A 17,067-nucleotide genomic window follows, 5' to 3' on the forward strand; every position below is an offset into this window, starting at 1 on the left:
ATAAATCTTTATTTAAATTGTTCTCATAAACAAGATCAAATTCCTGTCATGTACAAATAAATGTATTGCACAAGATTAAATGAATACATAACTTTAAAATGCTTTGTCATAACAAAAAAAAAAAAAGACAAAGGTTAAACGAGTACATAAATTACAAGTTGAATAAATATTACACAGTGATATTCACTTTCTTAATAATCTTTTTTTTTTTTTCATTTTATTGGTTTTTAATAAGAGTTCCAAATGCTGAACATTTTTAGAGTCCTCCAGCCACTAATGGGTCTTTCTCACATGCCAGTTTAAGCCACATTTAGGTGGTCAATCATCAAGTCTGTTCTCATCCACAAAAAAAGAAAAGTAATAAAGAAAAAAAAAACTGTTATGCATTTAGAGAAAGAAAGAAAACCTGTCGTTTCTACTGTAGTGTGAGTTATGAACACTGCTGTCTACCCAAGTATGAGATTCGGAATCTGATGAAAGCAGATAAGCACAAAAGCAACATGCTGCATCCTGGCAATCGATAGTCTGTTACCACTAATTGCAAATCAGAATGGATCAAAATCACATTAATGACATTTCTTTCCCATTCTCACAATGACACCCAGATGGATTCTACAACCTGGGGAAACAAGGTAAAATGGTTTTCAGCATAATGCATCGTCTTTTTAATATTCATGGTTTTTGTATAAACACTTTTTTGACTTGTTGCATGCCTGCTTATCAGATTCCGAGACTGTCCATCTAAACTTTCTATTGTGAAGTGTGAAGCACTGCAAAAATTAGTATTTTTGTCTGGTTTTTCAGTACAAATATCTAGACATTCTTAAAACAAAATCACTAGACAACACTCGTTTTCAAAGAATTTGAACTATAGGAAAATTCTAGCATTGTTTACTCACTGATGTTCTTTCTTCCATGGAACACAAATTTAGAGCAGGAAATCAAAGCTGCACTTTTCCATACAATGGAAAGTGAATGGGGACCATGGATTTCAAGCAAGATTTTCAAGGCAAAGTTTGAATGAATAACTTAAGTTGAATTACATTTGTCACACAAAGTTCACCTACAGCTTTGAATGCATTTCAGACTTTTATTGTGCATCTTTTGGAGCTTGACCCACCCTATAGAAGTGAGAAGCTTGGACATTTTACTAACCTTCTCTTTTGGTGTTCTAAAAAATAAATTAAATCCACCCGGTTTGAAACATAAAGTTGAGTACATGAATTTTAGTTTTGGGCCAAGTTGATTTTTGTTAACCCTATAGGCAAACATGTCCTTAAATGTTGCTCAAGATATGGTCTGAAAGCAACTTTGCTCTTTAAGTAAATGCAATTAGTATTAAAGTTGTTTGGATGACTTTACTGGAAAACGAGACACAAATACTGATTCAGAAATAAATTTTTGCAGTATGTATTGTGTGTTGTGAAAGGAGGCCCAGCACAAGATCACCACTTGAGGCTCTCACCCGCTCTCCTTCTTCCCGGATATCACTGAGACACAAAGTCTATTAAGAGTAGATGGAGAATAGACTGTGATTGGTAGATTTGTGTTACTGGTTAACCCACTGAATGATGATGTGGGTCTTAGGCTTGGGCTGTGAAGCCCCTGTCAAAGGTATTCAGGCAGGGTATTTGTCCGAGGCCTGCTCCTGCTCCTATACCTGAACTGAGATTCACTTTGAGACGGCAATAAACATGTGGCAAGGTAAGGAATTAAGTGCAAGCTGCTTTTTTAAATTGGGGAGGGGGCTTTCAGCATGGATCAGGACCTGGATAATGCTAATTACTGATTTCGCCCTGTGGTGACCTACACCTACGAGGCTAATTGTGCAATAACAGAGGAGACTAGGCCTCCACGACGTACTCGAGACACCTGCTAAAATCTGGTTAACCCACACACTCTGAACTCACTCTTTCTTTTTCATGCCACCTTCCATTTGAGAGCCAATTGTCATTCGCGATTCTTTTTTGACATGCAACGGTTACATTCTGCAGACCTGTGGTTATTTCAAATCACAGCCAGGCCCACACAAAATCTTTGTGCGTGGAATTCCGCCAAATCGGAATGCCTGGCATTCGCAAATTCCTGCTTTTCAAAGCTCCACATCCAAAATACAGAAAATGCGGATGCATGGATTCCGTCCGGGCCTGGTTATGATGGGTACTTGCGTGATCTAGAAAGATGCAACCCTATAGGGTACGTTGTTAGCGACTATTTTTTCAGCCCCCTCCTAGCAGTGAAACTTTTATCATTTGGGCCCTGAAATAAGATCCGAACGGACCTATTGTGGCAGGGAAATGGCTTCACTCAATCTTCAAGAGCCGACCGGTGAGTATCCCTGTGTGATGTATAGCTTGATTGAAAATACTCTCGTCAGCAATTACACACATTTGCAGTCTCTGTCAAATCAATCGTCAGCTTATTCGTAAGAGAAATAACAGTAAATGAGCTAGTGCTAGCTGGACTACGGTCTCTCCCTATCTTAGCCTCGGCGCAGGGAACGATATCTGATAGCTGCTTGACATACAATGTAATGTAATGGATTTCATATCTAATCTGATGCTGTATTTGAACGCAACTGAGGTCCTTCGTCAAAAAAAGGTTGTTTCGTTCCCCTTGGCTATTGTGTAACATTCACGTCACCATTCAAATGTATTTGCATGTAGGAAGGCACTGAGACTCGCACACAGAAACTCACACTTAACGACACTATAATGAAACACACCTTCTGTTTCCACCGTGGTTAATAACACCGATGAAATACAGGAATACAAATGAAACGTGTCATTGTGCTGATCAAAAGAGCTATTACCTATTGGTGAACAGTCAAAGTGGGCGGAGCTTACGAAGTGGTCTGACCTGCATTCAAATGAGCAAGTTGTCATTGTGACAGGTCAGATGGAAATATGCAAATTGATAATGCTAACTCTCCTCTGCTGAGCACCTGATGGTTGTGGTTGTTTGTTAAGGATAACAAAAAAAAAGAAAGAAAACACATTCAATAATCTAGAGTTAAAGGTAACATACCAAGGTTTCGGTGAAGCCACATGGTCGAGGAACATGGCCCACAAGTGGACTGTCACAAAAGTAGTTCAGAAAAGAAAAACAAAACATTACAGAGAGTAAGAAACTACCGCTCTGTGCGGTGAACGTCTGTCAAAGTTCAAACGCAAATGCTGGGAGCGTTTAAGGGTTACAGCATCTGTCTCTATTCTAACTTGGCCCAGATGCCACAATATCTGATACGAAACTATTCCAGAGTGGCCTTTTCTTTTCTAGGCATGGGCATTGATTATTTCTGTGTGGAATTATTATTTTTTTTTTTTTTGTTCGGGCCTCATGTAACTCTGCGTGGCAGCGTCTGTTTACATAGGCACGGTTGGCATATTAGGTAAGCTACAAAATCTAGAGCCATTGAAACAGATTTGTCTAATGGGATCTTGGTTTTCACTATGATCTGGGGGGGATATGCCACAAAGAAAAAAAAAATGTTTTGAAAGCTATCGCCATATTTCATGGCTCACATGTGTGCGCACGCAAGCGCACACTCGTACATACACACATACACTGAACTTGGTGAAGTTACACATTTCCAAGCAGGTACCCCAATGAATAAGTGCTCTGACAGGACCAAAAAAAGCCAGATAGAGATGACTGTATCAGCAGATCTCTACCATGTGTTTTCCTTTCTTTCTTTTCTTTTGGGAAAACAACACATTTTTTTTTTCAAATAGTAAAAGTTCCTGCTATCTCCTTTGATAACTTGACGGCAAACGATGTAAAAGACCAAGATAGCCCTGTTAATATTCAACATGCCATATATTCTTTTCTTTTTTGTTTTTTTTTTTGTTTGTTTTATGTTAACTTTAAACAAAACAGTATGGTGCTCAAACCCCAGCTTCTATAAAAATATATAATTGTATGTATATATATATAATTTTTTTTAGCATTTTTTTATTATTGTTGTTGCCGGGACTCATCTCTAGAAGGGGGCTCCTTTGATTGGCTGAGTCCAGTGAGAGAGAGATGAGCGCTCAGTCAAAATGTTTCCTGTGGATAATCTCACATTAACATTTTATTTTTAGTCTGATTGTTCGTTATTTGTAATAGCTGTTGTGTTTCTTTGTCGTTTTGCATCAAAATCTCAAAGTGACTGGCGGGTAGACTGGTGGGACAGGACAAGGAGGTGGGCCCTAGGTCTGGTGATCAGGGTGGGTTGATTCTCACTCGTTGTTGTTGCTGTTCTCCAAATCCTTGCACTGGATGTTACCGCCGCTGTAGTCAGTGCCGGGCAGCTGCACGCCATATTTGTCCACGCACCAGCAGATGCCTCGTTTCCGGCCACGGGAGGGCTTGCACTGCAGGGTGGACCAGGGACAAAGGGTCATAAAACTGCAAGCTCAACTCAAAAGAAATGTCTCAACTATTACCGGATGGTTTGCTGTCGTAAAATATTTTGGCAACACTTTGTTTTAAGTAATTATGCATAATTACATGCAAGTAACCTTAATGCTAACCCTAACCATAAGTACATGTAGTTAATTGATATTACTCAGTACTCAAATGTATAATAACACAGTAACTGACACCTTGAAATATAGTGTAACCAATATTTCTTGTGTGATGCAATTTGAAAAAAAAGTTTATCAGTGGCAATTCCTATGGATTAGTATTATCTTCAAACTCAAGTAATCAGCTAATTGTTTGAGCAGAGTAGGTAATATAAACAATGTTACAGCTAAAATTTTTATAGAAAAACAAAAACAAAACAAGGCTATAACCAAGTATTGAACAATATGGTTAGTAATGGTCTTTTTTACTTATTGATTAATAAAAAAATTAAAGGATGTACAGGGGTTTAAGGCAAAACATAACAACAGAAAAGACCTAGAATATATGTCTAATATGCAGAAAATGTCTCTGTTCATGTTTCGTCTTGTCACATTTAGTTATAAATTACATACATTTTTAATATTAAATGTTTAGCTACAAAACGGTTCAGTTTTACATTTAAAAAGTTTTACCTCACACTCTTTCACCACTGAAACTGAAGCGGTGCACTTGAATCCATGTTTGGCAGCAAGCTAATTAATCTCACTAATCATTCTCATTAATTGATGTTAGATGACTGGTGTTGAAATCAGTGGACTCTATTCGCATATTACATCAATACACCAATAGGTGGCGACAGCAGTGGTCTTTTTAAGTGAGTCATTCGAATCACTGACTGAACCGATTTGTTCAAAAAGTGAGTGGGTTACTGAATCACTCAGCAATCATAAAACCAGATTCATTCATCAAAGTAAAACCATTGTGTGTTGCGCAACGGTCCTTTTTGGAACTAATTTCATGAGTTAATGTGGACTGACTGTTAATCAACGATTAAAAGTGAATCATATTAGATGTCAATGTTAATATTATACCATAAAAGTAACAAGCGTCTTACCTGTTTGCGCTTGAAGAAGCCCTTCCTGTCACAGTTAGGCAGGTAGAGGGAAAGAGCCATGACGCGGGAGGTGTCTTTCATACTTTGAATGATTCCATCCAGTTTCCTTCTGCAGGGACCCTGTGTCAGATGAACACATGGTGAGTTGCATCATCACCTCAGCATTTAACGCCTAGCTATCATTTTACTCCAGCTGTTGCGTCACACAACTTACAAATTCAGGCTCATGCTTGTCGAGTGGAAGGGGGGAGTAGTCCATCAACACCAGTGACCGATGCTTCTCCAGTTGTTTCTTCTTGTCCTTGCGCACTGCAGCATTCTTCATGCTGTTGATTACGTCTGGTTTGGGGTAAAGGGGAATTTTAGGAATCTGGTCTTCAGGCGTGTCTGGCTTCACTGTATCATCATGCTCTATTGATTCACGATCTAAGACAAAGAGAATCAAATAATAAGCATTAACTAGATTTTTACTGCATGGAAATGTGAGTGCAAGTGCAAAATCATCAGCATGATGTTAAAGTGGTTGCCAGGGTGTTAATATGGTGTTTTGAATCTCTATTATTCTCTATTTTATTCATGTGTCTAGTTTTCTTGGGTTCTTAAAAGTTAATGTATGAGATTTTTCCCTCCACCAGGCAAAAACCGAATGCATTAGCACACCTCAATAAGCCACACAATTTGAGGTATGATTCATACAATATCAACGATGTATGAATTTGATTGACTGAGGTAGACCAGCCTAAAAACTTAACTTAGAATTTTTTTTTTGTCATCCTAACCACAAACAAACTGATGCGTATTGAAGTCCATTGTTGGATGAAGACTGGTTGATCATTGTCACCAGTAATGATCTCAGTGTCCTACGTCTGCCTTCAACAATTCAAAATTAAAATGGACTTACAAAAACCTGGGAAATATCTTATAAAAACCTCGCCAAAGGCTTTAAGATATTTACACATCCTAGTTGCGAGTGAGTTTTTCCCCCAAATGTTTTCTATGCATTTGTTTACAGAGGGTGGTGGCAGGATCAACAGCTGATGACCACCCCCAACCCAACCTATCCCAGGTTGAAACACTTCGCTATACTTGACTAAACATCCAACTGGGTTAAAAATCTAATATCTCATTCTATTTGGTGGGATTTCTATACAACCTAAATGTTGAATGTACCTCTGAGTTATACTGCTGAATAGAAACGGCTTTTCAAAAGATCCTTAACAGCTCAGAGGCACACTTGAAGGACTTTGAAGTCTCAATAACCATAGTCTCAGCCTCAGAGGTTACGCCCACGGACTGTTGGCTATAGGTCTGATGCATACGGCACACAAAAGTGGAAACACTACAGAAGTTTCAAAGTCGTCGTCGGATTGGTTGAATTATACAGGATTGCCTGGAGATGTGCGTGTCGCTTTCTGTAATGTTCCGCCTGGAAACAAAGATGCTGTGATGCCAAATTCCCTCACAAAAGAAGAAAGCTACCGTGTTTACAACTGTGATTATGAGTGCTTATCATAAACAACTAAACACGGCATTTTCAAAAGTATGTTTTACACCGGTTTGTTATTGTGGCAACGTTTCCATGCCAGAAAGGTGACGATGAACGAAACAAACTGTGATTGGTTGTTTGTCATTTCGGTCAATCGGCCTCATGGGACGGGCCTCGGCCAATGAAAGCTGCCATGAATTCCAGACCTTCAGCCGTCAGTCTGAAGGTCTGGCTACGCGAGACTACAATACCCATTACACCAGGACAACCACAATGTTCTTCTGCAGGAATCTAAGGCTAGATGGGTAGTAACTGTCGACATGTGTCTGGGGAAAATGTGGAGATATTACAGAACAAGTAATTCAAGCACATATAGTTTGATAGTAAAACTCCACAGGATACATGTCTCTACTTATAAACTGTCTTTCGACTGAAGTCAAATAATGTTGGACAAAGCTGAGCTTCATAAAACTGAACACTTGAACCATGCAGAGAGAAGCCAAACATAGTAGTACTTCCAGAGGAGATTAACAGGTCATTAACACTAAGCATACAAAGTCAGGATATATAATTGCATTGACATTTCACCATCCAAACCAACAAAAATCATCTGATACATTATTCTTTATCAAATTTGCAATACAAAATGGCATTTTAATAGTTATTGCTTTTGTTTATTTGTTTAGGATAAGTTTAAATATAAAAGTTTAAATGTAACATTGTTTCCTTTCAGATCTAATGCTGGCATGAAATGCATTATGCATTAAATCAATTTTTATCCATTTTGTAAATTGGGACATAATTGTGAAACAATTGTGAAACAATTGTGAAACGCTAACAAATGCACACCTGTTCTTGCACTTTCTATATTAATGCACCATGTTGCATGGCAACATAATTATTAGTTAACTAAAACTAAAATCATAAACACTTTTGTTATTTGAAATAAAATAAAATTCAACAGAAAAAAAGGAAACTTATTTTAAGCTAGTTGCCAATGAAACTTTTCTTGTTTTCACTTAGCTAACTTAAAGTTCTAACATAACTAAAACTAAAATAAAATTGTCTAAAAACTAGAAAAAAAGAAAACAGAAATGTAATAAAAATGACCTTTTAACTTCAAAGTTTAAATGAAAATTAATATATAATACTAAAATAGCAATGCTTGGCAGCAATAAACATGTTGTTTATTATTGCAAGCAATATAACCTGGCAAATTGTTCATTCATTTGGAAAGTATTCAATTTGTAAAGAATTGGGTAAGGGATCGGCATAGCATAAGGTAATTATTATACTAAATAGACTGATATTAAATTATAAGGTAGATAGTATATTATTTATTGCAATTGCATCTTAGAGTGGATTTTGAGAATCAGAAAGAATGGAAATGGACATACAGAGTCAAGCCTGAATATTGAAGCTGTTGGGTTGCCAAGTATTTTTGTGCATACAGCCAAGAGGGCATTATCAGACAGCTGAGGCAGCCAACAGAAAGGATTGAGATAACTCCCGTCACAGTCCCCCTGAGCTTCAGAGCTTCACATTGCTGTGAAATGGGGCATGGTGTTCTGGAGCGGCCCAGTGGTGAAAGAGTCTGTCTGACCTGAAGACGCATGGGGCGGGTGCCTGGTCATTACAGGAATTGGTTTCCTGGCTTCTGAAGTTACAATCAGAGCATGGTGCTGTCTCTTTGAAATCAATCCTGCAACTCATGACTTGGCAGACTGACATTTCTGTACAGATTTACCTGCAGGTTCGGGCTCCTGAAGCCACCTAATCTGAGATTGCTTCATGGAAATGTTGTAGGGGCGTATGCCTAGAGGGAGATTTACATGGCTTGGAAATGTACTCTTCAAATGGGAGTGCACAGGACGACTGGGTTGGCACAATTCTTCATTGCTGTTTTCATGATTTTTCCTTGCCGTACGTGGCACAAACACACTGTGTTTGTGAAATCAACAATGCCTATAGTTTACAAACCATTAAATTTGTCTTTTCTGCTGTAGGCTTTTTGGAGTGAGGACCAAAATCACTTTTTCCATGCTCGTGGTCCCCAGCTTGTAAAGGTTTAGCGGGTCTGTGTTTAACATCTGACACAAAGACAAGAACCTGGAGCCCGGCCAAACCAGACGTATCACGTGTAGCCTGTCTATTCAAATGAGCTTTGGAAAGAATGCAGAAGAGGTATTGGTGTCTCTCTTCTTGGTCTTGCAAAACTTTTCATTAAGATAAAGGGACCTGAGCTTGGCCAAAGGAGATGCATCTGATAGGGCTCTGTTTAATAATTTACACATGTGCTGGGCAATTATACTTCATGAATATCCACAGTTTCTTACAGCTTGGGGGCTAATGATGAAAGCAGATCTCCTTTTCAGTTGAGTTGTCACCTTGTCTGATTCTTTTTTTTAAGAACGTGCTGCCAAACAAGCCGAGAAATGCTACTCAAGGCCCTCAAACCATGTGTTTTAGTGTCTTATTAGCATGCACAGTTGGAATTAGGTCTTGCTATTGTTAAAATTCAGACTAGCTCGCCTTTGAAAGTAGTTCTTGAAGCAGGCCTTTCTGCTTTGTCTTGCATTCATTGTCACAGACTGACCATGGCATCCCTGCAAGGTTCCACTGCTAAATATTTAAAGCCTGGACCGTGTCCACAACATGTTTGGGCCTCTGTAGGAGAGAAGCATGCCACAAATGTAAAGAAAACACCACAAATGCAACCGAGCACTAATGCCATAAAAATTGGGTAATCACAAACTACAAAGTAACATTAAGAGCAAGACCTTACTGATTTGGGATAAAAGTTTCCATGTTGCAATACACTATCGGTTACGACCAAGAAAGCCATCATACAACTTACTATTCAAACAAGTCCCCTGTAATTCAGGCTGAAAGCACATGTGCGCACCTCTTTAATCGCCTGACCGTGTCTCATGCCATCAACACTTCGAAACATGAACTCAGGAGGGTGCTCTTCAGGACATCAATGGATCACTCCCAGTTGCTGATTTCAATTAGTTCAGACAATGGCAAGAGAGTGATACTGTCTGTTAGCTCAAGGCATCTTTCCACCAAGGGTATCTAGCTACAATCTTTCCTCTTCTAAACTAGGCAAGATCTTTTTCCAAGCAAACTTTAGCCATCCAAACCACATCAATCTTTATAATTACTATTAAGATTGTATATAATCTTTTGAAGTTGGTATGTAATTATTTATGAAGGGAAAGTGAATAAATCCCTAATCTGAAACATTATTAGGAATTTTCAAAATGAAGGATGGGATATATTGAAGATTTTAAACTATAGGAGATACAGCTGGGCGATACGATGGCAAAACTGTGTCAACCTGAGATTTTGATATACTGTACAAGTTAAACCATGGTAGATATATTTGCATGGCTATCAGTGGGCAGGACTGCTTTACATTATTTACACATGAGAAGAAGAAAAACAAGCAGTAATTTGAAAATACAAAGTGTGTCCCTAAACAATTTGAGGACTTTTATATAAACTTTTTTTATATTGATTTATTATGAATATTCATTATGTTTGTGTTTATCAAGTAGAAAAAAAAGAAAAAAAAAACGAGAATCAAATGAGATTTTTATTTGTAATTAACTTGTTAGATTATCCAAAAAAAATTATATTACGGCATGATAATTTCATATGCAAACCTTTTTAAGCTTTTTAGTCATAACTACTTGTTTTGTAAGTAACAGTACTAGTGCTTTCAAACGATTAATCGTGATTAATCGCATCCAAAAGAAAGGTTTTTGTTTGTACTGTGTTTATTTATTATGTATATATAAATACACACACATACAGTATCTATTTTTAAAATATTTACGTGTATACATTTATATATTTACATTATTATATTTAATATTATATATAAATATATTTAATAAATAAACAGCATATTAAACATATACATGCATGTGTTTGTATTTATATACTGTATACATAATAAATATACACAGTACAAAGTATATATTGTGTAAAAAAAAAAAAAATTTATTTTGGATGCGATTAAACACAATTAATCGTTTGAAAGCACTAAATAGTACGTATTTTGAGTGTTATTTGATGTGAGACAATAATCATTTTGTTTGCATTAAAAATAACTTTTATTTGCATTTAATTCACTAGGTTTTCCAAAATTATGTTACAACATGATTTTAATGTAAACCACTTATTGACAGCAAAAATAACTACAGTATATTGCAATTACTGTGTTAGCGTTATATAAAGTTACTCATAAAATAAGATTTTGGTCATTTCACCCAGTTTTAGTGCAAAAGGAAGTACACTTGTTATGCACACAACATGTGTGTGGCTCAGAGAATGAGCGTTACCAGTAATTTTCAAACAAATCAGCTACCCTAAGCAGGCCAGATTCGGTCACCACAACACCCTTGCCATGATACTTGACAACTAAATGTAACAACTGTATCAGAACTAACGACTTTGTCTTGTGCTGTCTATCTTATCTGTCCACCCGAGAATCCTGCAGGGCACAAAATTTGAGGTAGCACTTTGGAACCACATCTGAACCTGTGCTGCAGGCAAGAAATCAGGCACCTTTTGTTCTCTTTCCCTGAAGAAATGTGACACTGCGGCCCCACTCCACCGCCCCGAAGCACATGACAGGAGGTTTCAACAGGTCGGTGTCTTCTGCTCAACCACATGGTTACAGCCCTGCTGTCTGGTTACATTTTCTAAACTTGAGCAGTAAAACCATAGATTAAATAGATTGTTTTTGTCCATTCACTGTTTTGGTCAGCCTGACATGTGTTCCTATTTAAGCAGGGCCCAGCGGGAGGATGTCGCTGCCCAGTAATCACGTTTCTGACAGAGACGAGACTACTGTGTGAGCTGATTTTCTTCACAGCTGTTACTCACTCTCTAGCTTTCCAGGTGCCAATGACAAATACAAGCTGGACTGATTGCTGTTAAACTTTACTGGAAGAAGTCATTTAAGCGTGCCAAATAGGTTCCCTACTTGCATACCACTGAAAGGATGACTGGGCACTTGATATACAGGCACTATTGGGATTATGGTTAATAAAGAGACAAAAGTATTCTGTAATGTAGATTTCAAAAAGCTGGGCATCACTTTCAAAAAGTGCAAGAGATCTGTTCATGTGCTATTCAGTGAAGCGAGCCGTATATCTTTCAATGTCAGTCTGATGTTGCAAGCAAGTATATGTTTCCGTGAGTTTTGTCTGTGGCACAATATAAAAATTAGATGCAGACAGGTAATAGAATTCCATTCCCTTGTAATCGTTGTTTAGTTGTGGCTACGTCTCTAGTGGGTAAATAAAGTGCATAAATCAGCGATACTGAAGTAACCGAATACAACAGCCAAGTGCTTTTGGCCCATTTCTTTACGTTTGTTTACTTGCATGCTCTTAGAGTCAGACCTGAGATTGTTGCGAACGCAGCATACAGTTCTTTTGGGCAAGATGACTGTAGTCATATCGGTTGGCAACTGCATCCAAGTTCCACATGGCATGTCCGAACAGAAAGTCTCCCTTGTGATCGTTGGCAGTATTTGCAGTATTTGCCAATCCAGGAACTAAATGACAGTCTGGCGTCGCCTACTGTACTTGGTTTTGAACACTGAATCTTTAAACCGTGAGCCCCAGCATTAAAGACTATGAAGGTATGACACTATTCATGTGAGTGAGACATGTTTCCATTCTAAACTTGTATTTTATGTTTGCACAACTGTGAAACTAAGGCGTGCTGGAGCATAAAAATGGATCTGGAAGACACAGGGCCAAAAGGCTCCAAATCCTAATGCGGGCAAGGACGCTTGACCTCTCTCCCTCTTTCCCTCTCTCTCATCTCTCTTTCTCCCTCTCTGTCTGTCCTGCCTAGCTAGTAAAACCAGGCTGAAACCGAATACCATGGGAGGCTAGAAGCGTCCCTCTAAATTCATCTTCATGCTTGACGAACAGCTCTTGATAGATCGGCTCCACAGACATTCTGCTGAATCACAAGGGCTCGACTGTGTGCCCACTGCAATCACAGAAGGGGTAAACCAGCAACCACACTCATCAGAGGACTTCAGATAGAGACAAACAGGTTTTTCTGATGTGCACCTGTGTGTTGAGGGGTTTGTATTTGTGTACAAACGGTCGTGGTGAAAGCCCAATACTGAATTTAACCTCATCTGTTTTAAGAATATGTGCTGTCTTGTTAGATAAAGCATTGCTGAAGTCTAAAATATATAGTTCTGTAACCCAACACTGTATTTTTGAATGTAGCTCAACGGGTAGAGCACTGCATTAACAATGCCAGTGTTAGTGGTTTGATTCCCAAGGAAAGCATTGAGTGCATTAAATAAAAGCATCTGGCAAATGCGTAAATGTAAATAAATATGCATGCCATGCACGATTACTCTTTGTAAACGTGTGATTTTTGCACATAGGTTGGCTTGTAGAGACACTGTGGCTACCCTCCTCCCCTTGGATTTAATCTTTGAACGGTAATCCGACCCTCAACACCACCCACAGACTTAGACCTAAATTCAGAACAACCTAGAATCTCAATCAAGAATGTATCATGGGGCGTGGGTACAACGTACAATGATGAGACGTGTGATCATAACAATGGATGAGTCCGTAATGTCAGCAGAGCAACAAACAAATGCCATTGCCAAATCACTACTAAGCACAAAACAAGGCAATATAGAGTTAGGCATCTTGAGGCATCTTTACTGAGTTTTGAGGAGCATACTAAATTATGCAGTTCTGCTGAATCTGATGCTGCTTTGCTTCTGTGCCAATGAAATGCAATGAAGCATATATTTATAGGCTATTATTTTATTCACAACTTTCATACATTTCACTGCACATAATTTCTATGTAAATGCATTATATGATGCTTTAGATGCAGCTTCAGTACAAAAATGGTACAGTGATGGTATGAGGCAATATCATGGTACACTGATATATCCCTTAAAAAAGTACAGTGGCAATGACTTGGCACAGTGATGGGATTATATTGGAACTTTCAAAACAATACTAAGATGCTATTATGGTAAATGGCATAAAACACGGTAGTACCATGATTTATGTCCAAAATACAATGATAGTCCCAATGATACCATGCCAAAAAAACCCACTTGATTTTGACTAAAATACAACTATTCCATACTCTTTATAAAATTCTCAAACTGTAACGTATCTGATGATGATACAATGGTACTGGCATTTACATCATACTCTTAGGTGCGTCCAAACATACTATGGTACATTACCAGAAAACCCGGTACCACCACGGTGATTTTTGTATATGTGCCTTTGCAGCGTGAAGATGGAAACCGTTTTGTTAATAATTGGCTTTGGATGAAACATAAACAGGCTTCACTAATCCCAGTGATCTACAGCGCTGGAATATGATGGAACACAGCACTGAGCACTGAGCACTGAGCAGCGCAGCCCGGCCACAACACAGAAAAGCTCATGCAGAAACATGCGCACGCCATAAAACTGGATCAACGCAAGCCACAAAGTTCCCACCAGATACACGATCTCAACGCAACGATGCTTCCGTGCAACAAAGGCGCACTGCTTTCCAGTCAACTTACCAATGGATGGGTGCGGTGGTTTGTATCCCTTCTCGTTCGTGCACACTCCCCTGCCGTGCAGCAGGGCGTGAAGCGGCTTCTCCTCGCCGTTGCGCGGCAGGCAGCGCAGTCCGTGCGTGCATGTACCGGTGTACACCCCGCACGCCTGCCCCTCCGCCAGAGCGCAAGTCAAGCAGCAGCCGCAGCCGGGCTCCTTCACCAGCTGACAGCCCACCGGGACCGGAGGACACATGGAGAGTGCCTTCTGATCGCACGGCTCGCACGGCACGAAAGAGCCTCCGCTGATGGACAACGCCGTGAGAAATGTACCCAGCACAAGAAGAGCCATGCTTCGTTTCAAAGTGAAAGAGGTCCAATTTAAATGAAAAAAAAAAAGAGAGCAAGAACCAGATATGAGAACGCGTGAACGTTTGGCTCAGATTCGAGTGAAAACTCCGCATGCAAAGTGAAAGCACAGGTTGGGGTGTCTTAAAAATGAGAAAATAAAAACAGTCTTTGATGAAAAATAGACGATGAAGACGAATCCGGTGGATTTTTCATACAAATATATATACATATAAAATGTTTCACTTGGGTATTCTCCAGTAGTCCAGTTTGTGCGCAAGTGGTTGCGCACTGAAATTCTGGACTTTCCGATTCCAAAACACTTTCCCCTCTGTAAGTTTTCTGAGCAGACTGATCAACTTCACAACAGTGCTTGCCTTTTTAAAAACAGCCAAACCCAAACCCCTAACTATGAATAAGCCAAACAGCGGTGAAGGGAGGCGCACTTGCCAGATCGTGGCGCAGCGCCAGCGCCCCCCCCCCCCCCCCCCCCGGCAATAGGATCAGTCTTTTACGCAGTGATGCCAAGAGCGCAGAGCACAACACAGATCCATGCAAAATCGAAGATATGCTCCACTGAGATCTTCCGTGCACTTTGTGGTCGGTAGAATATAGCGTCAGATTCGTGCACGGAGCTCAGCGGCTTTCCAGCAGATAAAAGACGAAACGCGTCAAAAGGCAACATTAATGTGACATGATAAAGACCCTTGCTCACATACATAGAGAATGCACACAAAAGAGCACGATTAGAATCGCTCTGCTGATAGGCACCACCCGTATATTAGTGCGCGCAGAGAACATGTATGAGTAAGGGAGAATGGGGAGTGTTTTGTTTTAGCGTCTAACTCAGTTTTGTTTTGCTCTGCGTGTCTCAAACTTTGACATAATATTCCCATGTTTGTCTTCTGCAAATTAAAGTAGTTTTGAAATTTACTACTTATCCATAAACTGTTCAAATTAGTGTGCTGCTTATACAACCTACCGGTAGCACTAACAGAAAACATGGATAATCAAATTTAGCCTACTTTGTTGTTAACTTTGTTGCTTTGTTGCTACTTTGTTGTTGGACATTACTTTGTTGTTCAAAAGAATGGTTATGCTTTCAAGCATTTTAGTTCGAAATTGCGCACATGTGGGGCATATTTCCAGAAAAAAGAAACTGAAAACTACTATAAAGCAATAGTTTTGAAAGTGTCACAAGTGAATGCCATATATCAAATTAAATGGGAGAAGCTGCTGATTCGGATCATAGCACTTCTGTCATGTATTCTTCATTAACATGATCACGAAATCAGATTATATTCTCATAAGGGTGTCAATCATCTAGTGATGTAACTTCTTTCTAAATGGTTAAACTGATGGTGTTACAGCTCAACCCTTGTTACAAAACTCCTATAGAAATGTCTGAGCAACATAAGCAACAACAGCTATACTGATGGCATCCGTGAAGCATGTAACACTTCAGCACACAATTAAAAGCAGCTGAGGTGTGTGGAGAATACCGTGGTAAAAGCTTAACATCTCTTTTCTCTCATGCGGGTGGTAGTTTAAGAATAGGCAATCTACACCCACCTGTTCTGAACTTTGAACTGCTTTAACCAAAGTTTAGATGAGATTTAACAGACACGAGTGTTTAATCGTATATCGTTCGCTCTGTGTCCAAATGGTCCTCTGCTGTTTACATGTCCCTGTTTTGTCTTATAGAGTGCTCCAAAATGGCATTTGCACATGTCCCATATGTAAAGCCCATCAATGGTTTACTCTGTTTTTCTTTGAAATTGCTTTGTCAGATGTGTGACAGCAAGTTTAAAGAACTGCATACAATATTTCATTTCTTTTGATTGTTCTGTGCTTTTTTTTTTATACATGCTGTCTCTTGTTTTACCCAGCTGTACAAGCCTGAGTGTCTGTGTGGGTCTATTCTGCTGGATTTAGCTCACCTCTGAGATTTTGACCACTAGAAGGAGCTGTTAGCAATGGTAAGAGGCTCACATTGGAATGAATGCTGGCCCGCAGACGCCGAATGTTTCATTACCAGAGATTTACACAGTGCTGCCTTACACATCTCACACTCAGGAGTCAAAGAGACAGACATCAGTCGTCAAGAATGTACATGCTGCTTTGATACATGAAGTTTAGGGCCCTGTTGCCTCTGTATGCATGTTTTTAAAAACTTTACTGCTTAATATATGTCTTTGTGATGTTTAGATTTCATTA

General features: G+C 39.1%; 1 protein-coding gene across 2 annotated transcripts; it reads right to left on the reverse strand.

Annotated features, from left to right (window-relative positions):
* Nucleotides 1–3,928: 3,928 nt before the first annotated feature.
* LOC132095505 (insulin-like growth factor-binding protein 5) lies at nucleotides 3,929–15,221 on the reverse strand. 2 transcript variants are annotated; one of them, XM_059500563.1, is made up of 4 exons: nucleotides 14,527–15,221; nucleotides 5,661–5,785; nucleotides 5,447–5,566; nucleotides 3,929–4,358 (listed from the first exon to the last, which is right to left on the reverse strand). In XM_059500563.1, exons 1-4 carry the CDS (start codon nucleotides 14,852–14,854, stop codon nucleotides 4,224–4,226), a joined length of 708 nt encoding a protein of 235 aa, XP_059356546.1. In that variant the 5' UTR covers nucleotides 14,855–15,221; the 3' UTR covers nucleotides 3,929–4,223. The 2 variants fall into 2 exon arrangements, with proteins under 2 accessions (XP_059356546.1, XP_059356545.1); XM_059500562.1 differs by having other exon boundaries at nucleotides 3,932–4,358; nucleotides 5,661–5,872; nucleotides 14,527–15,220.
* Between the last annotated feature and the right edge of the window lie 1,846 nt (nucleotides 15,222–17,067).

Source organism: Carassius carassius, chromosome 19 (assembly GCF_963082965.1).
Source record: "Carassius carassius chromosome 19, fCarCar2.1, whole genome shotgun sequence".
In the NCBI taxonomy this organism is placed as follows: domain Eukaryota; kingdom Metazoa; phylum Chordata; class Actinopteri; order Cypriniformes; family Cyprinidae; genus Carassius; species Carassius carassius.

Excerpts from the sequence above, each read along its gene's own strand:
- LOC132095505 (XM_059500562.1), bottom strand. The coding sequence starts at position 14,854 with ATGGCTCTTCTTGTGCTGGGTACATTTCTCACGGCGTTGTCCATCAGC. Across the intron at positions 5,567-5,660 it reads ACAAGCATGAGCCTGAATTT|GGTCCCTGCAGAAGGAAACT; the intron begins GTAAGTTGTGTG and ends CATCTGACACAG. Across the intron at positions 4,359-5,446 it reads GCTTCTTCAAGCGCAAACAG|TGCAAGCCCTCCCGTGGCCG; the intron begins GTAAGACGCTTG and ends TCCACCCTGCAG.